Consider the following 27064-nt stretch of genomic DNA (forward strand, 5'->3'; position numbering starts at 1 on the left):
TCACAGGCGCTCAACGGCGGCGTGCAGAGGCTGCAGGCCTAGGAAGTGCAGGGCCAGGGCGAGCAAGCCGAGGAACAGCAGCAGCCCGAACAGCAGCCGCAGGAGGGTCCGCGCCGTGGAGCCGCGGGGCCGCCAGGTCGTGGACTGCACGTATAGCTCCACGGCGTCGGCGAACCTAAACTTGTCCGGCGCGTAGCCGAGCTGGGCGCGGGCCTTGGCTATCTGGAAGGTGTGCGTCACAGCCACGCTGCGCACCTGCGGGGACAGGCGGGGCATCCGAGGGCGGGGCTTGTGGGAGGAGGACATCCTCTACCTCGTTGTTTACGGAAAGGGAAAAGAGAGGGCAGGGATTTCCCCTCCATTACACAGCGATTTAAAAGGACCCGAGTGCAGCGTCTTGCTCCTGCGATGCCCTCATTAGAGAGGTCTTCCTTACATATTCATTTTTATTGGAGGGTGCCGCCTCTGCGTCGCCCCCTCCAGCCCCGCTGAATTCGCACCCTATTTAACTCCTTGGTCCCTAAGAAGCAAAGGTCTCACCCCTACACTCATCTTCCCGGCCTAGCACGGTGCTGGGACTCAGGAGGCCCTTGATACATTCTTAGGCATCCGCTAGGAGAAAGTGAACGCCTGCCAGAAACATCTGCAGGAAACGACCTTGGCTTCCTGCCCCCAACCCCAGACCAACTGTGACCAGGCGGGCCCCAGTCGCAGCCTTCATGCCCTCGCTTATTAACTAAGCTTCCCTAAGAGAGGATTTCGATTATGCAGAACTGATTGCTTTCCAGGGTCTAAGCTGTGTTTCCCCTGCTGCCAGATGGCTTGGGGCCCACTGGTTTCAAGGGTAGTAATGATAGCTATCAGTTAAGGAACACACACCCTGCACTTGGCCTGGACTAAATCCTTTCTATGCCCTACCTCATTTAATCCTCTCAGGTGGTACTAGCACTATCTGTTCTGTGCATACTTGGAAAAAGGTCAGAGAGGTTGAGTGACTTGCCTGGGGTCACACAGGGGAGCCAGGTTCTAGCCTAATTTCTTCCCTGCTGTGCTAGTACCTGGAGATGCTCTCCCACCTGACTCATTTCTTCCTCTCTTTTTCCTCAGCCGGACCCTGCGGAAGAATCCACCAGCTGCTGGATTCTCCCATGGCGCTGAAACAGCCCCTGGGGTCAAACCTGTGGTCTTGGATGCTTAACCTGTGGTCTTGGATGTGGTCTTGGGGTGAGGAGAGAGGCCAGTATTTGTCCCTTTTTGTCCTAGTCAGTAAGTGCAGGGCTTTGGGGAGCACAGGAGTTGAGTTACGCTAGATAAGCAGGGTCCCTAATACACCTAGATGTCTCTAGATGTCACCTCCTCTGGGAAGCTTTCTCTGACTTCCTCAGAGTTGGCTTAGGCGTCCCTTCTGTGTGCACTGGAGTTTCTCGCGATTTTCCCAAGAATGGCTCTAATTACAGTGTTGAGTTACCTGGTTAGTGGGCTGTCTTCCCCTTTGGACTAGGAGCTCCCTAAGGGCAAGGACTATGTCTTCTTGCCTCCGTTGCTCAGCACAGTGCCTGGTAACATTTGTGTTAAATGCATAAAAGGCTGTAAAGTCAAACTGGAGGGCTGGTTGGTGTGTCACAGACTGACCAGCAGAGGGTACCCGAGCCACAGCCAAGGAACTTCCACAGTTAAGGACACTGCCCCTAAGCTGAACAAGGAAATCCCCAAGTTAAACAAGAGGGAGGGGAGCCAAGTCTCTGCCTGACCACAATTCAGCTGCACCCTGGCAGCTATTTTATGTGGATGTGATTCCTGATGCATTTTCACAAGCTAATGGTTAAGCTTGAAATCACTGAGGTCTGGGTTCAAATTCCAGCTCTACCATTTAAGTGAGTGATCACGGGAAGGTTATTTCACTGTGTGTCTCATTTCCTCCTCTCTAAATGGAGAGGACAAGGGCGTCTACAACTCAGTTAAATGAGATAAAGCACAGTGCCTGGCATATTGTCACAACTCAAGAGATTGTCATTATCATCTTATTCTCTCCTCCACTGATCCGGATGGCTCAAAGGAGAAGCCATAGGTGACTACTTCTTTCTGTGGCCCATTCTCCACTCCCCCTCTGACTCCCCTTGTTAAAGAGCACTGAACATGGAGTCTGAAGCCAATTCCAGTATGGTGTGGCCTTGGACAAATCAATAATTTTCCTAGTGCTCAATTTTTCATCATAAAATGGAGATCATGATTTTTTTTTTACCTTTTTAACTTAGCAGGGCATCAGAGACAATAAAACAAGAGGGGACTGGAAGGAATTTTTTTTTTTTTTTAGGTGGAGTCTTGTGCTGTCACCCAGGCTGGAGTGCAATGGTGTGGTCTCAGCTCACTGCAACCTCCACCTTCCAGGTTCAAGCGACTCTCCTGCCTCAGCATCCCAAGTAGCTGGGACTACAGGTATGTGCCACCACACCCAGCTAATTTTTGTATTTTTAGTAGAGACAGGGTTTCACTACGTTGGCCAGGCTGGTCTCAAACTCTTGACCTCAGGTTATCCACCCTCCTCAGCCTCCCAAAGTGCTGGGAACAAGTGTGAGCCACTGTGCCCGACTGGACTGGAAGGATTTTTGCAAATAACCTCAAATACCACCGATTACTTTGCTATTTACAATCTGCGATGAAAACATCCTCTCTTTTAACTAAGCAAATATAAACCTGCATCATCATTATTATGTGAATAGTATTCTGAGCCAGGCATGGTGGCGCATGCCTGTAATCTCAGCTATTTAGAAGGCTGAGGGGGGAGAATCTTTTTTTTTTGGTTTTTAGGGGCAGGGTCTCCATCTGTTGCCTAGGCTGGAGTACAGTGGTGCAATCTGTAGCCTTGAACTCCTGGGCTCAAGTAATCCCCCATCTGAGCTGGGACTAAAGGCATGCACCATCTTGCCTGGCTAATTTTAAAATTTTTTGTAGAGATGAGGTCTTGCTATGTTGCCCAGGCTGGTCTCAAACTCCTGGCCTCAAGTGATCCTCCTGTCTCAGCCTCCCAAAGCACTGGGATTGTAGGTGCGAGCCACCACACCTGGCCAAGAGGATCTCTTCAGCTCAGGAGTTTGAAACCAGCCTGGACAATATAGTGAGACCCTGTCTCATAAAAATAATTATATTCTGTATGTAGTAGGTATTTAATATATACTCATTATTCGGTAAGCATGAACTATGAGCCTAGGACCACCAGGCTGCTGTGTGTGTGTGTGTGTGTGTGTGTATGTGTGTTGAGAGTTGGTGGGATTGGTAGCATTCAAAGAAGTGAATGGCCTGAAACTTGCCTTTGGGAACCTCCAGTCTGGCTGGAAAGACAAGATGCTTATGAATGAAGAAACAATGATGATGGATGGGCTTGGAGCTGTCACATTTCAGACCTAGAAAGCACAGCCTCAGCAAAAGCCTAGAGGTTGGGGTGATCATAACAGAGCTAGCACCAGCTTTGGGCCCACATGGAAAGTTCTGAGACTTCAGACAAGCATCTGTCATCATGGTGTCAAAGGGGTAAGGAATGGCAGCAGTGGGGATGGTGGGGAGAGGTAGGAAGGGAGGGATGGGGAGCAGGGCCTAGGCTCCCATAACAGCAGCCCACTTACCTCACTCCGAGTGAGCAGCAATGGGAGGCTGCAGATGGGTCTCAGGGCCAGATGTAGGCGCTCCATAACTGCCGCTGCAGGGAAGGAGGGGGCCAGTGACCAGGGGCCTCACATTATGCAAACTCCAGGGAGGCCCTTGGGGACAAATCAATGGGGGACACCATTTGCTTTGCTAGAGGTCACTTTGCAGAAGTCACTGGATTCCTTTAAATCAGCAGCCCGTGCCGGGGTGCCTTGTTTAGCTGTGAAATATGTCACGAGTAACTTGTTTTTAATATTAAATGACCAGGCTGGGTGCAGTGGCTCACGCCTGTAATCCCAGCACTTTGGGAGGCTGAGGCGGGCGGATTGCGTGAGATCAGGAGTTTGAGACCAGGCTGGTCAACATGGTGAAACCCCATCTCTACTAAAAATACAAAAATTAGCCAGGCGTGGTGGCACGTGCCTGTAATCCCAGCTACTGGGGAGGCTGAGGCAGGAGAATCACTTGTACCCAGGAGGCAGAGATTGCAGTGAGCCGAGATTGCACTGCTGCACTCCAGCCTGGGCAACAGAATAAGACTCTGTCAAAAAAAAAAAAAAAAAAAAAAATTGAACGACTGAAGTTTTCAAATAAATCTGAACAGATTCAAAGTTATCCATATAATAATCTCTCTCTCACTTCTACTCCAACGCTCTCTGGAGTAGGAGAGAAAGAGGGTGGAGTAACAGTTCTCAAACTGGGCTGCATGTGGGACCAATTTAAAAATAATACTGGTGAGAGCCAGGTGTGGTGGCTCATGCCTGTAATCCCAGCATAAGAGACTGAGGAGGGAGGATCTCTCGAAGCCAGGAGTTCAAGACCAGCCTAGACAACAAAGTGAGACACCCTCATCTCTAAAAAATTTTTAAAAATAGCCAGGCATGGAGGTGCCTGCCTGTTACCTCCACTACTCTGGAGGCTGAAGTGGGAGGATCGCTTCAGGCCAGGAGTTCGATACCAGCTGGGGTAACATAGCAAGACACCCATCTCTACTAAAGTATAAAAATTAGCTGGGCCTGGTGGTAGGAGCCTGTAGTCCTAGAGGCTTGAGAGGCTGAGGCAGAGAATTGCTTGAGCCCAGGAGGTTGAGTCTGCAGTGAGTTATGATCATGCCACTGCACTCCAGCCTGGGCAGCAGTGCAAGACCCTAACTCTAAAAAAATAAAAAATACTGACGCTTCCCTCCTGCTTCCTCCCTGCTAATCCCAACTTAATTGGTCAGTGGTGTGGCTGAGACATTTCTCTATTTTAAAAGCTCCCAGGTGACTGTGCAGTGCAGCCCTGGTTGAGAAGCACTGAATTACTGTTAGCCCACTGGGAACTGGGAACGCATTTACAATCCTTTCCAAGTGCCATCGGCCGTGGCTCAGGGCCAGGAGTACCAATCACTGTGGCAATGCTGTGCATGAGAAGTTGCCCTGCATGTGTTCCCTGGTGAATAAAAATTTGCAAACCCCTGCTTTTAATGGCAAGCCACTCGATGCATTTAAAACACAAGAGATCCTGCCAAGGAGTCCCCGGAACACAGCTATTTGTGACTGGAGGGCCACCATCCCCTCAGGCTGGTCACTCCATGTCTGAAGCCTGCTCTGCCTTCCAGCTGGGAGGAGGCCATTGGATGGGTGCTGGGGACAGAGGGAAGGGCAGCAGCCAAGACGCATTGTCAGAGGTGGAGGTGGGAGCAGAGACTGACCTTCAGGGACAGGAGGAGAATCTAGGATCAAAATGGAGCCTCCATTTGTCCCAAAGTAGCCCTAACTTCAGGGTGACCTTGGGGGACAGAACAGCCCCAGGGTTCTCTCTCCTCCTGACTGGCATGAGACCTCCCAGCAGCACCACAAAGAGCCCGCCAAGCCCAGTTGTGAATTCCGCCTCTCCTGCTTTCTCACTGTGGCACTTTGAGAAAGTCACTAACCTCTCAGAGCCTCGGGTCACCTCATCTTTACAATGGGCTCATCATAGCTGCCTTGCAGGTGGGACTAGGGTGAGGGAAGTGAGACACCTAGGGTGTGGAATTTAAGGAGGCACTTGCTTCTGGCACCAGGCAAGTGCAAACTCAGGCTTGGAGCTGCTGCACGGCCTCCTTAAATTTTTTGACCACAGTGCCTCACTATCCTCACCCTAGGCCTGGTCCTGCCTAAGTTTCTTTTTCTTTTCTTGTTTTTCTTTTGAGACAGAGTCTCACTCTGTCGCCCAGGCTGGAGTGCAGTGGCGGGATCTCGGCTCACTGTAACCTCTGCCTCCTAGGTTACAGCAATTCTCCTGCGTCAGCCTCCCAAGGAGCTGGGAATATGCGCCACCACACCTGGCTGATTTTTGTATTTTTAGTAGAGATGGGGTTTCACTGTGTTGGTCAGACTGGTCTGGAACTGCTGACCTCAGGTGATCTGCCTGCCTCAGCCTCCCAAAGTGCTAGGATTACAGGTGCGAGCCACCGCGCCTGGCCCCTGAGTTTCAATTAAGGCAATGCAAGGTACACCTGGCACATGGAGGGCTTTACTACGCACATTCCTTTCCTTACCTGTCAGGTAAACCCAGGAAGTAGGCACCTGGATCCAGGGCTGGCTGTACCCCAGCTTCTCAAACTGCAAAGAAACACGACCTGGAGTGAGAACAGGTGGTTCAGGGGCTGGTGTGGAAAGACCACATGCTCCCTCTACCAGGCACCAGCAGAGGTACCTCCTGTCTCCCCACCAACCCACCCCAGGGGGCAGACCCTGCAGCCAACCCCAAGCCTGTGCCAGTCTTGAAATGAAATTTGCACCTTGACCCAGAAAACCCAAGGAGGAATTGAAAACATGGGATAGTTAAAAACATTTTTTTTTTTTTTTTTTTTTTGCAGAGATCAGAGGGTCTTGATGTGTTGCTCAGACTGGTCTCGAACTCCTGGCCTCAGGTGATCCTCCTGCCTCAGCCTCCCAAAGTGCTGTGATTACAGGCATAAGCCATTACACCTGCTAGGTAGCTTTTTAACTTGGGATCATTCACATAATTTAATTATCACCTACATCTGTCTATACCTAGAGACACTCCAAGGCATTTATGTAGAATCTGATTTTTCCAGAATTGACTTTTCTGTTATTAAAGAGAAAAAAAAAACAATAACACAGCATGTATGTGGAGGGTGGTAGGAGATGCAGCAGAAATGGGCTGGCATGGGATAAGGTGAGCTCTTCACTGGCATAAAAACTTTCCAGGTCAGGAGAAAACCTGTGTCCTTTAGCCTGGGTTTTCTGGTCTACCCCTTCCAAGCAAGCCTGGCTGCTAGGAGTCTGGGCTGCTCAGAGAGGATGCCAGAGTTCCCAGGCTGCCATGTGGGGAGGCCCCAAAGCCAAACACGTCCCTTGCGCTTTTATCTCTTCTACATGCCTCCTTCCGAGCCTCAACACATAACAGGTGGCTCACAAGCAAGACTCCACAGGGCTAGAAGCCAACATAAATCTGGAAGCATTGAGACCAGCCTGGCCAACATGGTGAAACCCTGTCTCTACTAAAAATACAAAAATTAGCCGAGCAGGGTGGTGTGCACCTGTAATCCCAGCTACTCAGGAGGCTGAGGCAGAAGAATCACTTGAACCCGGGAGGCAGAGGTTGCAGTGAGCTTAGATCACACCACTGCACTCCAGCCTGGGTGACAGAGTGAGACTGTCTCACAAAAAAATGAAACAAAACAAACGCCTGGAAGCAGGGTGGAAGGGAACTGCAGGTAACTGAGGAGCACATGGCGCCTCTCGAGGGCTCCAGCCAGTTCCAATGTTGCCAGAGCTGTTTTTTTAAAAAATTGATTTTTAGAGACAGGGTCTTGTTCTGTTACCCAGGCTGGAGTGCAGTGGTGCAATCATAGCTCACTGCAGCCTTGAATTCCTGGGCTCAAAAGATCCTCCCGCCTCAGCTGCCCAAGTAGCCGGGACTACAGGTGCACCAACACCATGCCCGCCTAATTGAATTTTTATTTTTGCAGAGACAGAGGTCCTCGCTTTGTTGCCCAGGTTGGTCTCAAACTCCTGGCCTCAAGTGATCCTCTTGTGTTGGCCTCCCAAAGTGCTGGGATTACAGATGTGAGCCACCTCACTGGGAGAAGAGTTGGTTTTTTACGTTAAATCTTCTGGCTTTTTGGAAATAGAAAAGAACAAGAAGGGCGCAGTGGCTCACGCCTGTAATCCCAGCACTCTGGGAGGCCGAGGCGGGTGGATCACTTGAGGTCAGGAGTTTGAGACCAGCCTGGCCAACATGGTGAAACCCCATCTCTACTCAAAATACAAAAAGTTAGCCAGGTGTGGTGGCGTGTGCCTGTAATCCCAGCTACCCGGGAGGCTGAGGCATGAGAATTGCTTGAACCTGGGAGGTGGAGGTTGCAGTGAGCCGAGATTGTGCCACTGGACTCCAGCCTGGGTGACAAGAGCGAAACGCTGTCTCAAAAAATTAAAAAAATAAAAAGGAAGAGAAGGTCAGGGATCCCAGAATGATCATTCGGGGTGGGTGGGCATCTGGGCACCTACCAGCGGGGCCATCCACTCAAAGAGGTTGACGCTCTCCCCATCGTTGATGTAGTATGCCTGCCCACTCTGAAGACATATGGGAGGGGACGGTCAGCCTTCTTCCCAGCAGCCTGCCCCACCCTTCCCGATGGCTCCCAGCAGCTGCTCCAACCCTGAGTTCTCTGGAGCAGCCCCAATACCTGAGGACACACCTAAGCTATTCCCTGTGAATTCCAGGACGACCACACTGACTGGCTGTGTGACCTCCATGGAGTTGCTTAACCTCTCTGTACTTCAGTTTCTTCATCTGAGAAATGGGAGGATAATAATGGGATCTCCCTCTTGGACTACTGTGAAGATTAAATGCGACAATATGTGTGGAGGCTTAGCATTTGGCAACTGTTATTCTGGGATCAACAATGCCAACCTCACGTGGCCATAGAGAAGAGCTAAAGATGCTCTATAAAGAACTCCGCACCCTACCTACCTGCTTCCCCCAAGCTCCCCTGGGCTGAGAGTCCCACCAGCCTTCTTAAGTTGGGGGGAAATCTTGTGTGCCATCCAGAAATCCCCTAGGGATGGGGCGCTCTGCCTGCAGCCCTGTGGGGAAGGTGGTTGGGGGCATCAGAGGGGACTCACAGCCACGTAGCCCTTGGCCGCGGTGAGGGCCTCGGCCGCCAGCACGTGTGCCTGCACCAGGTTGTGTACGTGGACCCAGTTCATCCGTGCCTTGCGGTCCCCAAATCGGAACATGAACAGCCTCTTCTTGATGTGGCCCTGGTGGAGAGGGGTGGGTGATAAACATAGGCTTGTATCCGGTGTGGCTTTACATTCCGTCTAGTTGCTAATGACCCAGGTTCTAGCTCCAGGTCAGGCCCCTCTGCTCCAGGCTCATGTATCCAGTGTTCTCTGAATATCAACAACGGGTTGTCTAACAGAAAACTCAAACTCACCAGCTCCTGGAGCAAGCATCTGATCGTCTCTCCCACCCCGCTCCTCCCTCCCTTCCCAGTGGACCGTTCAGTTCACTCTACCACTCAGGTTAAAACCCTAAAGCAACCTTTGACTCCCCCTTGTCTTACACGCCATGTCCAACCCACCTGCAAATCCAATTGGCTCAACTGTTGAAATCTGTCCAGAATCTGATAGCTTCTCGCCACTCTGACAGCCACCCTCCTCTCACCTGGACACCACAGTTGCTTCCTAACTGGTGCCCCTCTGTCCACCCTCAGCCCTTGTAGTCTGTTCTCTGCCCAGCCAGGCAGATCCTTTGATTGTTTCTTTTTTTTGAGACAGATTCTTCCTGTGTTATCCAGACTGAAGTGCAGTGGCAAGATCTTGGTCACTGCAAACTCCATCCCCTGGGTTCATGCAATTCTCCTGCCTCAGCCTCCCAAGTAGCTGGAATTACAGTCGCACACCACCACGCTCGGCTAATTTTTGTATTTTTAGTAGAGACAGGGTTTCACCATGTTGGCCAGGCTGGTCTCAAACTCCTGACCTCAGGTGATCCACCCATCTCGGCCTCCCAAAGTGCTGGGATTACAGGTGTGAGCCACTGCACTGGGCCAGATCCTTTGATTCTTTTATATTTTTTTAGAGACAGGGTCAGGCTCTGTTGCCCACACTGGAGTGCAGTGGTGCAATCACTGCAGCCTCGAACTCCCGAGCTCAAGCGATCCTCCTGCCTTGGCCTCCCAAGTAGCTGGGACTATAGATGAACACCACCACACCTGGATACTTTTTAAATTTTTTTGTAGAGACGGGGATCTCACTATGTTGCCCAGGCTGGTCTTGAACTCCTGGGCTCAGGCAATCTTCCTGCCTTGGCTTCCCAAAGTGCTGGGATTACAGACATGAGCCAGCGTGCCCAGCCAGGGATCCTTTTATTTTTAGAGATAGAGTCTCCCTGTATCACCCAGGCTGGAGTGCAGTGGTGCAATTATAGCTCACTGCAGCCTTGAAATCCTGGGCTCAAGGGATCTTCCCATCTCAGCCTCCCAAAATGCTGAGATTACAGGCATGTGCTTCCGTGCCCAGCCAGGAGGACCTTTAAAAATTCTAAGTACAACCATGTTGTTCCATGACTCAGAACCTTCCAGGGGCACCCATCCTGCTAGGCTGGAAGCTGAAGTCCTGACAATGGCTGTCAAACCCTTCCTGATCTGGCCCGAGCTCCTCTGTGACTTCGTCTCCTACCAAACCCCCTCACTCGCTCCACCACAGCTGCACCGCCCTTTTGCTCTTCCTGGACACTGCTGCAGGTTCTCATCTCAGGGCTTTGGATGAGCTGTTCCCACTGTCTGGAAGGTATCTGGAGGAAGAGCCTTTCAGACTTTGTCACCTCTGTCAAGTGGATGCTCAAATGTCCCTTTCTAAATGAGTCCCTTCCTGACTTCCTGACAAGCCCAACTTCACTTTTTCCTTTTCTCCACAGTGCCTGGCATCCTTTTTTTTTTTTTTTTTTTTTGAGATGAAATTTCACTTTTGTTGCCCAGGCTGGAGTGCAATGGCACAATCTCAGCTCACTGCAGCCTCCGCCTCCCAGGTTCAAGCGATTTTCCTGCCTCAGCCTCCTGAGTAGCTGGGATTACAGGTGCCCGCCACCACGTCTGGCTAATTTTTTGTATTTTTAGTAGAGGCAGAGTTTCACCATGCTGGCCAGGCTGGTCTCGAACTCCTGACCTCAGTTGATCCATCCCTGTCAGCCTCCCAAAGTGCTGGGATTACAGGCCTGAGCCACCGCACTTGGCCTGAACATACCTTATAATTTAACATGTTCATTGTTTATTATCTGTCTCTTCATGTGAGAAGATAAACCCCACAAGGACAGGAATCATCTGTTTTGTTCACTGATCTGTCCTCAAACCTAGAACAGTGCAGGGCACATACAAGGAGTTCGTAAGTATTCGTTGAATGAATGAATAAATGAAAGAGGAGAGAGTCACTGGGGTTGACCACATTCCTTAAGAACCCGGTTAACTCAAAAGAAAAAAAAAATGATTGCCGGGTCCAGTGGTTCACACCTGTCATCCCAGCAACTTGGGAGGCTGAGGCAGGAGGATTGGTTGAGGCCAGGAATTTGAGACCAGCTTGGGCAACATAATGAGACCCTAACTCTATAAAAAATAAAAATAGTCAATCAGGCATGGTTGTGCACACTTACAGTCACACCTACTAGAAGGCAGGAGGATCGCTTGAGTCCAGGAGGTGGAGGCTGCGGTGAGCCATGATCACACCATTGCACTCTTGCCTGGGTGATACAGTGAGACCCTGACTGTAAACAAAAAGACATATAGCCAAGCAGAGGAATGTTCTGAAACTGCAGACTGGAACTTCTCCCCACCAATAACTCTGGCTTCTCATGATCCCGCACTCCCAGATCAGATCCAGCCACAGGACCTCTTGCTGCTTCCTAAAACAATCATGATCTTTCTCACTTCCAGGTTTGTGCCCAAGCTGTCCCCTCTGTTTGGCCTATCTTCTCTCTACCACTTCATTTCCTTGGTTAATTCCTTTTTCTTTTTTCAAACAACACAGACATCACTTCCTCCAGGGAGCCCTCCTGGGTTTCCCCTGCCAGGCCCATCTTCTTGTGCTCCTCTCTCCACAGCCCTCCGCACAGTAAAACTGTGACTGTGGTGTCTGTCTCCCTGAGAAATTCGAGGACAGGGCCTATAGCCCCTTGTAGCTATATTTCTGGCACCCAACCCTTTAAGAGGCTTTCTGTATGAAGACACTTGTGCTCCCAGCATGGAATAAACCATCCGGGCTTCAGGGAGCCCACATGGGAGTGAGGGCAACAGGCTCTCTTCTGCCTTTTTGGGGTCACAGCTCTATGGCTCCTCTATCCGTGCCTTGGCTTGGCTGGTACACTGTGAGAGCTCTGTTCCTGCCAGGAGCTTCAAGGGGCCTGTGGACCAGTGGGGGCAGGGACATCTTGTAGAACTGAGGGTTCCAGACTCAGGACACTTAGCCTCGAGACTGATGCAGGGACCATGGGCTGGGAGGGCCCGACCAGTGTGCACCTCGGCCTGGATCCTTCTCTGACTTGGGTCCTGAAGGTGGGGATGACGTACCGCCACACGGGGCAGGTGCCTCTGCTCTTCAGGGCCGTAGATCCCTGGAGGCCGGAGCACACACGTCCGAAGAGTGCCTCCTCCTAGCACACAGGGAAGCGTGGTCAGGGGTCAGGGGAGGAGCAGCCCACAGGGAGAGGGAGAGAGGCCACCTCCATCTGCTGGTGCTTACCTGGACAGGCTAGAGGGGAAGACCGGCCCAGGGGCTTCCTCGTTCAATTTATTATTCTCTTAGTCAGTCATTCAACAGACACTATTCAGAGTCTCACTCCCACCTCCAATCCCCCTGCCCCCCACCCTGGATGGATCCTGTGAAGAATGTAAGGATGACCAATAAATGGTCCCTGCCCTCCCATTGCTTACAGTGCAGTCATAGAGGTAAGAGCCAGATGCAAACATCTGCACAGCCGGTCTGTTTACCAAGCACTCGGCAGAGGGATTTTCTTTGATGCCCCTTGAGAGTACTACTGTGCCCATTTTACAGATGCACATAGATGCACACGCCCTCATGCCCATAGCTCTTGGTCTTTCTTTTTCCTTTTCCTTTTTCTTTCTTTCTCTTTTTTTTTTTTTTTTTTTTTGAGACGGAATCTTGCTCTGCCGCCCAGGCTGCAGTGCAGTGGCACAATCTTGGCTCACTGCAACCTCTGTCTCCCGGGTTCAAGCAATTTTCCTGCCTTAGCCTCCCAAGTAGCTGGGATTACAGGCGCCCACAACCATGCCTAGCTAATTTTTGTATTTTTTAGTAGAGACGGGGTTTCACCATGTTGGCCAGGCTCGTCTTGAACTCCTGACCTCAGGTGATCCACCCGCCTCGGCCTCCTGAAGTGCTAGTATTACAGGCATGAGCCACCATGCCTGGCCTTGTTCTCTTCTTTTTCTAATCATCAGTTGGATAAGGACCAGGAGAGGTCCTTATGTATAGATAAGGACTATATAATAGATATCTGAGAGACAAGGACTCTCAGAGGGGTCCTTCTATGTTCCTGGTGCTCTGATACGCCAAGGTTGGAGATGTTATAGTCCTTGCCTATGGATAAAAGAACCACAGCTCCGAGAAGGGATGTGATTTGCTTCCAGTCACACAGATCAGCACAGTGGAGCTGAGATGGGGACCTGAAGTCCACATTGTTTCCACTAATACCTCCGCTTGTCAGCGGTAAGGCAAACAGTGAACCCTGTCTTTTAGCCAACTCAGCCTTGGTTTCCTCACATGGAAAATGGGTGCTTTGGAAGTGGCAGTGGCTGCTACACTTTCCAATCGATGGAGAAAGGAAAGAGCCGGGGTCTGTACCCCTTTCACTGCTCTATCTCAGCGGAGCTCCCCAGACCCTGACAGAGCTCAATCTAGGGCTTCCCAAATTCTCCACTGGAGGGACCCAAATGGCAGAAGCAGGTGAACATGTCTCTCGTGGGGTGGTCTGGGGGTACAGTGTGAAGGGCTGCCACAGACATATGTCAGTCTTGTCTTAAGAACACCTACTACTAGCTGGGAGCAGTGGCTCACGCCTGTAATCCCAGCACTTTGGGAGGCCAAGGCAGGAGGATTGCTTGAGCCCAGGAGTTCGAGACCAGCCTGGGCAACATAGTGAGACTGAGTGTCTACTATTTATTAAAAAAAAAAATAAAATAACACCTACAAAGTATTCAGTTTATCCTCATAATTCATGTTTAAGATTTAAAAAATTTTTCTTTTATTTTTATTGCTATATAATAATTGTACATATTTGTGGGGTAAGGTGTGATGTTTTGGCTCTGAAGTTTAGAGCGTAAGGGATACCTAAGGTTTTTACCTACATGAATACAGTATGTAATGATCAAATCAGGGTAATGAGCATATCTATTAATATCACTTTAAATGTTTATCATTTCTTTGTCTTGAGAACATTCACATCTACTGCCTGGGCAATAAAGTGAGACCCCATCTCTGACAAAGAAAAAGAAAAATTAGCCAGGCACCATGGTGTGCACCTACAGTCCCAACGTTCTTGGAGGCTGGGGTGGGGGAATCACTTGAATCCAAGAGTTTGAGCCTGCAGTGAGCCATGATAGCACCACTGCACTTCAGCCTGGGCAACAGAGCGAGACCCTGTCCCAAAGAAAAAAAAATCCACTCTTTTAGCTATTTGAAAATACACAATAAATAGTTGTTAATTATAGTCAATTATATAGTGCTATAGAACACTATAACTATTTTAAAAAAAGATTTTTAGAAAATATTTAAAATGACTTTTTTTTTTTTTTTTTTTTTTTTTTTAAACAGAGTCTTGCTCTGTTGCGCAGGCTAGGGTGCAATGGCACGATCTTGGCTCACTGCAACCTCCATCCCTCGGGTTCAAGCGATTCGCCTGCCTCAGCCTCCCGAGTAGCTGAGATTACAGGCACCCGCCACCACGCCCCACTAATTTTTGTATTTTTAATAGAGGAGGGGTTTCGCTATGTTGGACAGGCTGGTCTTGAACGCCTGACCTCAGGTGATCCACCCACCTCAGCCTCCCAAAGGGCTGGAATTACAGGCGTGAGCCACTGTGCCCAGCCTAAAATGACTTATTTAATAAATTATTTTTAGAGACAGGGTCTCACTCTGTCACCCAGGCTGAAATGCAGTGGTGTGTCATGACTCACTGCATCCTCAACCTCCCAGGCTCAAGCAATCATCTTACCTTAGTCTCCCAGGTGGTTGGGACTACAGGCTCATGCCACCACACTCAGCTGTTTTTGTTTTTTTTTTTTTTTAATTTTTAATAGAGATAAGGTCTCCCTATATTGCCCAGGCTGGTCTTGAACTCCTGAGCTCAAGCAATCCTCCCACCTCAGCCTCCCAAAGTACTGGGATGACAGGTGAGCCACCGTGCCCCACCTTAATTTTATAAATTAATTAACTCCCAGCCCCAACTTCTCAACTAAAACGGAGCCTCTTGGGAGAGGTTCCACTCTCCCTCCCAAGGCTCAGGTTCCTGAAGGAGCTGAACCCGGTATAGAATCCCAGGGTGGGTCATCCTCCATGACTGCTTTCCTTTGGGGAACCCCTCCCCTCTGCATGAGGTCTCAGGGGGACCATCAGTCTAGAAGGTGGCCATGGAATGTTCTCGCCCATGATGTCAATCAAGAGGGGGACTCTTGACATCATTGACTCCAGGACCTAAAATCCTAGGAGTGGAGTCACCCGGAGGAGACTGGTCATCAGCTCCTGCCACCCAGGTCCCTGAAGCTGCCTTAACACTGTCCTTTCGAAGCCCTGGTGGTCGTGTTTCTAGAAGTTTATTTTCCAGAAGCTAGCCCACATCCTTCCAAGATAAGTTCCCCTTCCCGCCATAAATGAGCCAGGGCCAGTGTCTCTGGGTCATAACCAAATGCCCTGACTACTACATCCTCTGAGCCCCTCACTTTACCTTGAGGCCCAGTGCAGTGGGTTAAATGGTGGCCCCCAAAAGATATGTCCATGCCCCAGAATCTGCGATGTCACCTTAGTTGGAAAAAGGGTCATTGCTGATGTCATTGAGGATCTCGAGATGAGATCTTCCTGAGATATCCAGGGAGGCCCTCTATCCAATGCCAAGCATCATTAAAAGACTCACAGAGAAGAGACAGATGGAAAAGAGGAGAAGGTGATGTGAAGGCGGAGGCAGGGGCTGGAGCGATGCAGCCACAAACCAAGGAATGCCCAGGGCCACCAGAAACGGGAAGAAACGAGGAACGAGTGCGGGCTGGGCATGGTGGCTGACGCCTGTAATCCCAGCACTTTGGGAGGCCAAGGTGGGCGGATCACCTGAGGTCAGGAGTTCGAGACCAGCCTGGCCAACTGGTGAAACCCCATCTCTACTAAAAATATAAAAATTAGCTGGGCATGGTGGCGCATGCATGTAATCCCAACTACTGAGGAAGCTGAGGCAGGAGAATTATTTGAACCCAGGAGGTGGAGGTTGCAGTGAGCCAAGATCACGCCTCTGCACTCCAGCCTGGGCGACAGAGTGAGACTCCGCCTCAAAGGAAAAAAAAAAAAAAAAAAGGGAGGAGTGCAGCCTACTTGAGCCTCTAGGAGTATAGCCCAGCTGACACCTTGATTTCAGACTCTGGTCTCCAGGATGGTGAGAGAATAAATGGTTGTCTTTTGTTCATTTGTTTTTGAGAGAGGGTCACAGCTTACTGCCATCTTGACCTCCCTGGGCTCAGGTGATCCTCCCACCTCTGCCTCCCGAGTAGCTGGGAGTACAGGTGTGCACCACCACACCAGGTCATTTTTGTATTTTTTTGTGGAGATGGAGTTTTGCCATGTTGCCCGGGCTGGTCTTGAACTCCTGAGCTCAAGCAATCCTCCTGTCTTGGCCTCACAAAGTACTGGGATTACAGGTGTCAGTCACCATGCCCGGCCCATTTCTATTGTTTTAAGCCATCAAGTTTGGGTGGCATCATTTCTCACAGCAGCCACAGTATACTAACATACCCAGAGACAGAAGATGGGAGGACATAACTGCATTAACACTGAGCTAGGATCTGCATGCCTCAGGACTCTGCTCCCGGGACTACGGACCTCTGCGCTGAGTCAGAAGAACAGTCTTAGGAACCCGCTTGGATAGTAGGGAGTGGAAATGACCCCAGGTGACTGCAGCGGGACTCCTGGAAGGCAGGTATCGGGTGAGCTTTGCTGTAAACAGCTTGCAACTAATTTTAAACTCTGGGTCACCCGGGCATAGTCGGGGGAGGTCGGGTTGCAGCTGACGTTGGCAGGTGGGGCATTGAACAGCTACTTCACGGAGGGCCAGGGTATCCATGACTCTCCTGACCATGGAAAGCTGCAGATGCTCATATAAATAATTCTTGGCTGGAGGATTAGGTGTCTAGAGTACAGACTACTGGGCTGGTCGGCAGAGGCCCCAGGTAGAGAAAATATTATTCAACTGCACAAGGTTGAAACTCCTGGGAGAACAGCTGGATATTTCTACTGGGATCAGGGGTCTAGGCCTAACTGGCCCAGAGTGATGGGGAGTGGGGCGGGGGGTAGGGGGTGGGGAAGATTTTAGGGAAAAGAGTTGATGCTCAGGGACCTGCTCAGCTGGGGCTGCAGTGCTGCACAGTGATTAGGCCCCAGGCTCTAGTGTTAAACTCTCCTGGGGTTCAAATCCCACCTCTACCACCTAACAGCAGGATGATCTTGAGTGAGGTCAGTTCATCTGTCTGTTTTCTCACCTGTACATTGAGGATTATTATTATTATTATTTTTGAGATAGAGTCTTGCTGTGTCGCCCAGGCTGGAGTGCAGTGGCACAATCTCGGCTCACTGCAACCTCTGCCCCCTGGGTTCAAGGGATTCTCCTGCCTCAGCCTCCTGAGTAGCTGGGATTACGGGGATGCACCACCATGCCCAGCTAATTTTTTTGTATTTTTAGTAGAGACGAGGTTTCACCATATTGGCTAGGCTGATCTTGAACTCCTGACCTTGTGATCCACCCGCCTCAGCCTCCCAAAGTGCTGGGATTACAGGTGTGAGCCACCGCGCCCAGTGAGGATTATTACTTTTAAGCCCCTGACTCTCCAAATCCACTTGGCTCTCAAGTTTAGATAGTTTTGATAGTGAAGGGAAACCAAGTTATCTGATTCTTTTTACTTTCTGAATTTTAGAAAGCTATATATATATGTGTGTGTGTATATATATGTGTATATATACATATCTATGTATATGTATATACACACACACACATATGTGTATATATATATATATATATTTTTTTTTTGTACAGACACGGTTTTGCCATGTTCTCCAGGCTGGTCTTGAACTCCTAAACTCAAGCCATCCACCCACCTCCGCCTCCCAAAGTGCTGAGATTACAGGCGTGAGCCACCGCACCGGCCCAAGTAGTGATAATTTGGATAGCATGAAATTTATTTGAATAAATTTGGCTCTGAAGCTTAGAAAGCAAGGGATATCTATGGTTTTTACCTAAAAGGGGTGTTGTGAAGGGTTAATCAGACCTTTGCATATAAAGTTAGCAACCTGTGGGAGGAGAGTCCATAAAAAAATATGAGATAAAATTAAAGGGAAAAGTAGAATAAAGAATGGGGCCGGGTGTGGTGGCTCACAGACTCCCATGCCTATAATCCCAGCACTTTGGGAGGCCGAGGCAGGTGGATCACTTGAGGTCAGCAGTTCTAGACCAGTCTGACCAACATGGTGAAACCCCATCTCTACTAAAAATACAAAAATTAGCCAGGTGTTGTGGCATGCACCTATAGTCCCAGCTACTCGGGAGGCTGAGGCACGAGAATTGCTTGAACCTGGGAGGCAGAGGTTGCAGTGAGCCAAGATCACACCATTGCACTGCAGCTTGGGTGACAGAGCAAGACTCCTTCTCAAAGAAAAAAAAATATAAGAGATTAATAATTGTATTTGAAAGAAAAAAACAGCATGCAAAATAGGGCCTGGCATGTAGTGTGCATTCAAGAAATATGGACTATTTGCATTCTATTATTACTGGTCTATAACCAGAAGAGGCAATATAAAAAGGCAGCCAAGGCCGGGCCTGGTGGCTCATGCCTGTAATCCCAGTGTTTGGGAGTCCGAGGCAGGAAGATCACTTGAGGCCAGGAGTTTGAGACCAGCCTGGATGACATAGTGAGACCCCATCTCTACAAAAAAATTTAAAATAAGCCTGGTGTGGTGGCATACACCTGCAGTTTCAGCCATTTGGGAGGCTGAGGCAGGAGGATTACTTAAACTCAGGAGTTTGAGGCTGCAGTAAGCTATGATTGTGCCATTCCACTCCAGCCTGGGCAACAGAGCAAGACCCTATCTCTAAAACAAATAAATAACTAAGACAGCCAAGGCAGACTCTTCTGGGAAGTTACTGAAGCTCGAGCTTTTGGGCCTCTCCCTTGCAAGGCCCTTCCAAAGTGTTATATCTCATTCCACACTCATAATTTGGTACTCTTTTGTCTAAAGAGGGCCCCTAAAGCTGGATCCACTCCTGTGCAGGAGAAAAGAGAGCCAGACTTGGGTTTGCTCAAGTCCCTTCCCCACCTGGCTGTGAGCTACGTAAGGGCAGACACTAGGCCTGACTTCTTCTGGGCTGTATCCCTGGTGGGGTGCAGCCACGCAGCAGGTGCTCAGAATGTGCTGAATGATGAATGGGCAAGGCCCTGGGAAACCATCCTCTGGAAGGAAGGTGGGCCTCAGACACATGTTAGCATGAATCACACATGTATTTTGGAGGAGGCAGCAGTGGGCAGGTGCATTCGGTATAAGCAGAGCCCCATGATACTCACCTGGGAGAGGCGTCCCATTGGCCATGAGGGTCAATTGGTCGGCGATGGCTTTGGTTCGGGAGTAGTGGTCTATGTGCTGCCAGAGGCCGGGAAAAACAGAACCAGAGGGGGTCAGCAATGCTGCTGGCAATGCCTGCCCAGCCTGGCCCAGCCCCAGGGCTGCACCTTCCCTGGGGACTCCCACTGGGATATGGCCAGGCCCTGAGCCGCATGGCCTTTCCTCTCCCCCTGGGTGGGAGAACAGTGCATCTCCTTCCAGAGCCACAGGAGCAGAGGAGCACTGGGTTCGGAGCAGTAACAATGACCAGGGGCAGCCCGACTCAGGGAGGCTCCTGCCAGCCCCAGACACCTGTCCTGGCAAGGCTGATGCTGGACACCTGCTGGATGAATTACCTACACGTGGCTCTTTTGTGTTCACATGCCATTTTCACATTGGTTATCTTATTTCCTGCTCTGCAAACCCCACGGCGATAGTGTTACCATGCTGGGTTGAAGAAACAGAGGCTTGTCCGGGTGCAGTGGCTCATGCCTATAATTCCAGCACTTTGACAGGCCCAGGAGGGAGGATCAATTGAGCCCAGGAGTTCGAGACCAGCCTGGGCAACACAATGAAACCTGTATCCACTAAAAATACAAAAATTAGCTGGTTGCAGTGAGCTGAGATCGTGCCACTGCACTCTAGCCTGAGTGACAGAGCAAAGCAAGACCTTGTCTCAAAACAAAACAAAACAAACAAACAACACGCCTATAATCCCAGCACTTTGGGAGGCTGAGGTTGGCAGATCACGAGGTCAAGAGATGGAGACCATCCTGGCCAACATGGTGAAACCGTGTCTCTACTAAAAATACAAAAATTGGTTGGTTGTGGTGGCATGCACCTGTAATCCCAGCTACTTGGGAGGCTGAGGCAGGAGAATCTATTGAACCCAGGAGGCGGAGGTTGCAGTGAGCCAAAATCACGCCACTGTACTCCAGCCTGGTGACAGAGTGAGACTGTCTCAAAAAAAGAAAAGAAAAGAAAAAAAACCCAGAGGCTCAAAGGGCTTAAGTGATTTGCTCACGGTCAGGGTCACATGGGTGGAATGTGGTCAGGTTGAGGCTAAGGCCAGACCTGTCTGATTTCAATGCTCCTGCAGGTGTGAACAACTTAAACAAGAGAGTGCTGATGCCACCCAGTTTTGGGGGCCCCTTCCTGCTAGGACGCATCCTGAGTTGTGAAACCAACCCTGCTTCCACCCATCCCTACCCTCTGAGCTGTGGGTCCCGGGCCCGTGGGCCCCGCCCACCTCTACCGGAAGACAGGTACCTCGTCCAATGGGAAATATGGCACGGAGTCCTCATCGCCCTGCTCTATGGGCTTCCCGCCAAATGCAACGTTGACGGTGCTGGTATAGATGAGCCTTGGAACCCGCCGGCGAACACAGACTGCAGCAGGTGCACATAGCAACAAATACACACACACACACACACACATGCAAAAAGACACAGACACACACGGGACACAAGTGAGCATAGAGTCGGCTGAGGAGGTGTCATGCAGATCTCTACCAAGTTTTCAACACACAACTTGGACCCCCGGGACCCTCCCCAGAATCTACAGCTGTTCAGGAGGGAAGAGTCTCCTGCCCTTAACTTAGGGTGCAGGTCAAGTTCCTGCTCTGTGGGCCCCTGGGAGCCAGGCCTGCTCCTTATTCTTTCTCATTGTGGCTTGGACCCCTGGGCTACCTTGCCAGAGACAGGTCAGAAGAAGGTCTCACCGGATGGAGACTTAGAAAAAGACGCTCTAGAATCAGAGATATACGGGACAAGGCAGGACATGCCCAGGCAGCCTACACATGGGTCTTTGATTTTGGTGCTTTAGCAACTTTTTGTTTGTTTATTTATTTATTTATTTATTTATTGAGACGGAGTTTCACTCTCGTTGCCCAGGCTGGAGTGCAATGGCGCGATCTCGGCTCACTGCAACGTCCCCCTCCCAGGTTCAAGTGATTCTCCTGCCTTAGCCTCCCGATTAGCTGGGATTACAGGCATGCGCCACCACGCCCCACTAATTTTGTATTTTTAGTAGAGATGGGGTCTCTTCATGTTGGTCAGGCTAGTCCCGAACTCCCGACCTCAGGTGATCCACCTGCCTCGGCCTCCCAAAGTGCTGGGATTACAGGCGTGAGCCACCTCGCCTGGCCTTATTTATTTATTTTTAAATTTTATTTATTTATTTATTTTGAGATGGAGTTTTGCTCTTGTTACCCAGGTTGTAGAGCAGTGGCGCGATCTCGGCTCACTGCAACCTCTGCCTCTCAGATTCAAGCAATTCTCCTGCCTCAGCCTCCCAGGTAGGTGGGACTGCAGGCACCCGCCACCACGCCTGGCTAATTTTTTGTATTTTTAGTAGAGGTGGGGTTTCACCATTTTGGCCAGGCTGGTCTTGAACTCTTGACCTCAGGTGATCCACCCCTGTCGGTCTCCCAAAGTGTTGGGATTACAGGCGTGAGCCGCCACGCCCAGCCAGTTTTGGCAACTTTTCTTTTTCTAGCCCCTAAGCCCTGAGAGGTAACTCTGGTCCTCACGTTCCCAGACATGCTAAGGCCACACTGACACACCCATGCAGGGCCCTGGGGAGGTTTGCAGTGCGCAAAGGATGCGCTGCCCACAGGCCCTCCCTTTGACCCTACACCCTGGGAGCCAGGCCTGCAGCAGGAGAAGGGAGAGAGGGGGAGAGGCACAGCAGGTCATACCCGGCTCTGAGCACCTACCATCAATCACTAGTTTGGTGCCTCCGACATTTATAGACTCAATCTGCTCTTTCTGCAGCTAAAAGACAAGACAGATGAGAAAGTCATGGTGCTACCCATGCCTTCTTGCTGAGGCTAGAAGGCTGAGCTTGGGGTCAGGTGGGACGGGGCAGCAGGTTGTTCAGCTCAGAGGCAGGGATCCCGAAGACCCACCCAGAGTGTGGGTGCCTGGCTCTGCCACCATCTTCCTGGGTGGCCAAGGGAGGTTCTGCCCACACATCTGGCCCTCAGCAACCTCATTTGTAAAGTGAGGGCCAACCTCCTCCCCTGGGTGGTGGGCGGGACTCAATAAGACACTTGAGAGGACCTGATACAGTGCCTGGCACAGAAGATGGGCTCAGAATCTGTTGGGTCATTTTCCTGCTCTCAAAGCCTCAGTTTCCCTATCTGTAATGTGGACACGGTAATATGGGCTGGGCCCTCACGAGGGAGCTGGGATGTGAAAAACAAAAACTAGGCTGCTATGAGGGCTCTGTGGGCCAGGGACAGGGCGAGAGCTTCCTGATCCACGATCTCATTTAATTCTCATCACACCAGGAGATGAGCTCCATGCTTATTTTTAAGCTATATTTATTATTATTATTTTTTTGAGACTGAGTTTAGCTCTTGTTGCCCAGGGTGGAGTGCAGTGGTGTAATCTTGGCTCACTGCAACCTCTGCCTCCCGGGTTTGAATGATTCTCCTGCGTCAGCCTCCCAAGTAGCTGGGATTACAGGCATGCACCACCATGCCTGGCTAATATTTTTGTATTTAGTAGAGACGGGGTTTCATCATGTTGGTCAGGATGGTCTCGAACTCCTGACCTCAGGTGATCCATCTGCCTTGGCCTCTCAAAGTGTTGGGATTACAGGCATGAGCCACTGCGTCCAGCCTATATTTTTTTTTTAAAAATTTTTGGTCAGGCATGGTATCTCATGCCTGTAATCCCAACACTTTGGGAGGCCAAGGTGGGTGGATCACTTGAGGTCAGGAGTTTCAGACCAGCCTGAGCAACACAGCAAAACCCCATCTCTACTAAAAATACAAAAATTAGCCAGGTGTGGTGACTGTAATCTCAGCTACTCAGGAGGCTGAGGCAGAAGAATTGCTTGAACCTGGGAGGTGGAGGCTGCAGTGAGCTGAGATCACATCACTGCACACCAGCCTTAGTGACTGAGCGAAGCTCCATCTCGAAAATAAATAAATAAATAAAAATAATAAAATTTACTTCTATTATTTTTAAATAGAGATGGGGTCTCACTATGTTGCCCAGGCTGGTCTTGAACTCCTGGGCTCAAGCAATCCTCCCACCTTGGCCTCCCAAAGTGCTGGGATTACAGGTGTGAGCCACCGCGCCTGGCTCTATATTTAATCTTGTTGTGGCTGTTTTTGTTTCATAGACAACACGATCAAGGTTAAAAAGAATTCAAACAGTAAAATGGGTGTATAGTGAAAAAGAAGGTTCCCTCCCACTCCTGATTCCAAATCTTCCTTTTTCCTCCCCAGAGGCAGCCACTGTTAAATTTCCAGTGTTTCTCGAGATAATCTATTCTTATTAATATCAGCATACAAGCATGTGTGACTATAGAAATAAACAGTTTCTTTAGCTTTTTTTGGAAACAAACAGGAGAATGCCAAACACTGCTTTGCACCTTGGAAACTGTTTTTTAACCTGCACGCTTTGAGTTACCTTTCTTTTGAATGGCTGCATAGAATTTGACTGTAAAACACAATTTATTTAAATAGTCCTCAACTGATAGGTTATTTCTGGTGTTTTGTTATTAAAAACAATGCTGCAAATACACAAATGAGTGTAATTTCTGAGGCAACGGGTATACATATGTTTTGGTGGATACTATTACATTGCTCTCTGAAGAGGTTGTGATATTACCAATAGTAATATCCTCACTTTCCAGATGATGAAAGAGGATCAGAGAGGTTAAATAAACTTGCCCTAGATAACACAGTTATAAAATGGCAGAAATGGGGCCAGGTGTGGTGGTTCATGCCTGTAATCCCAGCACTTTGGGAGGCCAAGGCGGGTGGATCACCTGAGGTCAGGAGTCTGAGACCAGCCTGGCCAACATGGTGAAACCCTGTTTCTACTAAAAATATAAAAATTAGCTGGGCATGTTGGTGGCACCTGTAATTCCAGCTACTTAGGAGGCTGAGGCAGGAGAACCACTTGAACCTGGGAGATGGAAGTTGCAGTGAGCTGAGATTGCGCCACTGCACTCCAGCGTGGGCGACAGAGTGAGACTCAGTCTCAAAAAAACAAAAACAAAAAACAAACCAAAATGGCAGAACTGGTATTTGGTGTCATGGATGAAGGATGCAGGGTGGGAGTAGCCCAGGTCCCTCCTACAGTAGGTGAAGCATGATAGGGAATGCATGGGCATGAGGGCAGAGCCAGGACTGGAACCCCATTCTGTCCAACTCCAGGTGTTATGTGTGAGGAGCTCACCTTCTCAGCCCCGGACATTCCATAGGAAGCCACGTGGAAGACACAGTCCACCCCTTCGAAGGCACGGTACAGGGCTTCTTCATCTCGGACGTCAGCCTGCACCAGAGGAAAAAGAGATGAGGGCAGGGGGTTCAGGTCCAAGGCAAGAGATAACACCTCTGCACCTTGCCTGGTCTCAGAGCTGGCCCCCTGACCCAGCCCAGGCCAAGCCTCTGTAGCATCAGGAAAGGCTGGTGGGGCAGGATTTACTAAATGATTCTATAGGGCACCGTAAGCAACATCCCGTGCTCATTCATCACGCTTTCTAGGTCACAGGGGCTGTGCTAGGTTTATGTGCACTGTCTCATCAACTCCCAATGAGACCCTGTGAAGTAGGTGTTAGTTACTATTGTCCCCTTTCTGTGACCATAGCTACCCAGCTGGTAGCACCAGAGCCAGAGCTATAGCTCAAACAGTCTGGCTTCAGGGTCTGTGCCCCTAAACTCCACACCACAGGTTTCACATTAAACACTGTCCCCTGACCGTCACCACTGCCCCAGTCTATTAAGACCCTTGTCCCTTGTACCTGGATGAACTTGGTTTCCGGGGACAGTTCCCACTGGGGTCTGCGGCGGTCAAGCAGAATGACGGAAGTGCCACTCTTGGCCAGGTGGGATCCCAGGCTGAAGCCCAGGTAGCCTCCTCCTCCAGTCACCAGAACCTTCTGCCTGGCAGCCTTTGTGGGTTTGGCTTGAGTCTTCTGCTGCGGCACCGGTGTTGGGGTTGTTGTTGACTCACTGGGTTTGGGCCCAGTCCCAGACCCCTGTCTGAGCCCAAGCCCTAGGTCTGGCTCAGGTGTAGACCCAGCTCCCGGCCCAGGTACCGATCCAACTCCCGGCCCAGGTACTGACCCAGCTTCCGGCCCAGCTCCTAGACCAGGTCCCGACCCAGTTCCTAGACCAGGTCCCGACCCAGCTCCTGGCCCAGGTGCGGACCCAGCTCCTGGCCCAGGTGCGGACCCAGCTCCTGGCCCAGGCCCTAGACCTAGTCCAGTCCCTGAAACAGCACCAGGCCTCGGAACAGCACCAGAACCCGCCTGAGGTCCTGGAATAGCTTTGGGCCCCAGTCCAGGCCCTAGAATGGCACCAGGCTTTGGTGCAGGTCCTGACTCAGACCCTGAACCAGACCTTGGACCTGAGACCTCTCCACAGGCCTGGCAGACAGGGCAGCTCTTCTCACCCTGGCCTGCAGCTTTGCAGGCCTCTGGGGAGGAGCTTGGGGGGTTGGACTTCATCCTCTATTGAGCCATGCAGACCCAGAAACCGACCACCTGTAGGAAAAAAAATAGAAAGAATGCTCTAGAATCGTTTCAAGTCACATAGATTATTAGACCTCTAGGACTGAGGGGAACTCCAGGTGGAAATTAGAGACTCTCTGAGTTCCCAGGGAACCTGCCCCTTTCAGAATCTCAAGAATCTCCAGTGTGGGCCTGGCGCGGTGGCTCACGTCTGTAATCCCAGCACTTTGGGAGGCCGAGGCGGGTGGATCACTTGAGGCCAGGAGTTGGAGACCAGCATGGCCAAGATGGTGAAACCCTGTCTCTACTGAAAATACAAAAATTAGCTGGGTGTGTTGGGGCACACCTGTAATCCCAGCTACTCAGGAGACCGAAGCACAAGAATTGCTTGAACCTGGAAGGCGGAGGTTGCAGTGAGCTGAGATGGTGCCACTGCACCCCAGCCTGGACAATACAGTAAGACTCAGTGTCAAAAAAAAAAAAAAAAAAAAATTCTCCAGTGTGGCTGCTGTCCTCTGCACAGAGTCAGAGACAAGGCAGCCAAGACTTGGATTTTAGAGCTAGGGAAATTGAGGCCCAAAGTCACACTGTGTGACTGAGGTTGACATCAAGCATTCCTGACTTCTCTACCAGTTCCTTAAAATTCCAGTTTCCATGGAGCACCAAAGGAAGACAGGGCAAATCATCCAGCGGGAACCTCACCAGACTGGGAGGTGGCTGCTTTCTGACTGGGGAGATGGGGAGGGCCTTCTGGAAGAGGAGGAAGAGAAAGAGGAGGAGGAGGAGAATCCACATGGATCCAAAAGGACTCTGCATCCTGGAAACTTGCACATGACTCCAAGTGCTGTGCCTGTCCCCACCCTGACACCTGACGCCTCTGGTCCTCCCAGGTCTCACAGTATTGTGGATGGCTGGTACCACAGAGTCTGCCCAATCCCTCTGCAGGCTTTAGGGTCTGGTCTGTGGGTCTAGGGGGAAAGCACTGAGGATCCCGTTCTTTGCAGCCTCAGACTACTTTTTTTTCTCTGTCACCCAGGCTGGAGTGCAGTGGCACAATCATAGCTCACTGCAGCCTTAACCTTCTCTGCTCAAGC

General features: G+C 50.4%; 1 protein-coding gene and 1 long non-coding RNA gene across 3 annotated transcripts; one reads left to right on the forward strand and one right to left on the reverse strand.

The window, feature by feature from the left end:
• On the reverse strand, positions 1-25967 carry SDR42E2 (short chain dehydrogenase/reductase family 42E, member 2). 2 transcript variants are annotated; one of them, XM_054455635.2, is made up of 12 exons: positions 25915-25967; positions 25260-25446; positions 24695-24790; positions 22213-22270; positions 20766-20884; positions 19460-19535; positions 12200-12282; positions 8760-8897; positions 8142-8207; positions 6164-6227; positions 3621-3694; positions 1-255 (listed from the first exon to the last, which is right to left on the reverse strand). In XM_054455635.2, the coding sequence occupies exons 1-12, from the start codon at positions 25965-25967 to the stop codon at positions 1-3; spliced, it is 1269 nt and encodes a 422-aa protein (XP_054311610.2). The 2 variants fall into 2 exon arrangements, with proteins under 2 accessions (XP_054311610.2, XP_054311609.2); XM_054455634.2 differs by having other exon boundaries at positions 25260-25967.
• LOC129016307 (uncharacterized) lies at positions 1108-6610 on the forward strand. Its single transcript, XR_008494770.2, has 3 exons — positions 1108-1224; positions 2315-2436; positions 6485-6610. It is a non-coding gene; the product is annotated as an uncharacterized LOC129016307 (long non-coding RNA).
• Positions 25968-27064: the final 1097 nt, after the last annotated feature.

The sequence above is a fragment of the Pongo pygmaeus genome, chromosome 18, assembly GCF_028885625.2.
Source record: "Pongo pygmaeus isolate AG05252 chromosome 18, NHGRI_mPonPyg2-v2.0_pri, whole genome shotgun sequence".
NCBI classification, from domain to species: Eukaryota; Metazoa; Chordata; class Mammalia; order Primates; family Hominidae; genus Pongo; species Pongo pygmaeus.

Coding starts and splice junctions, on each gene's coding strand:
- SDR42E2 (XM_054455634.2), bottom strand. CDS start 25,967: ATGAAGTCCAACCCCCCAAGCTCCTCCCCAGAGGCCTGCAAAGCTGCA. Junction 19,536..20,765: donor CATATTTCCCATTGGACGAG/GTACCTGTCTTC, acceptor GGCCTCTGGCAG/CACATAGACCACTACTCCCG. Junction 8,898..12,199: donor GGCACCTGCCCCGTGTGGCG/GTACGTCATCCC, acceptor CCTCTCCACCAG/GGCCACATCAAGAAGAGGCT.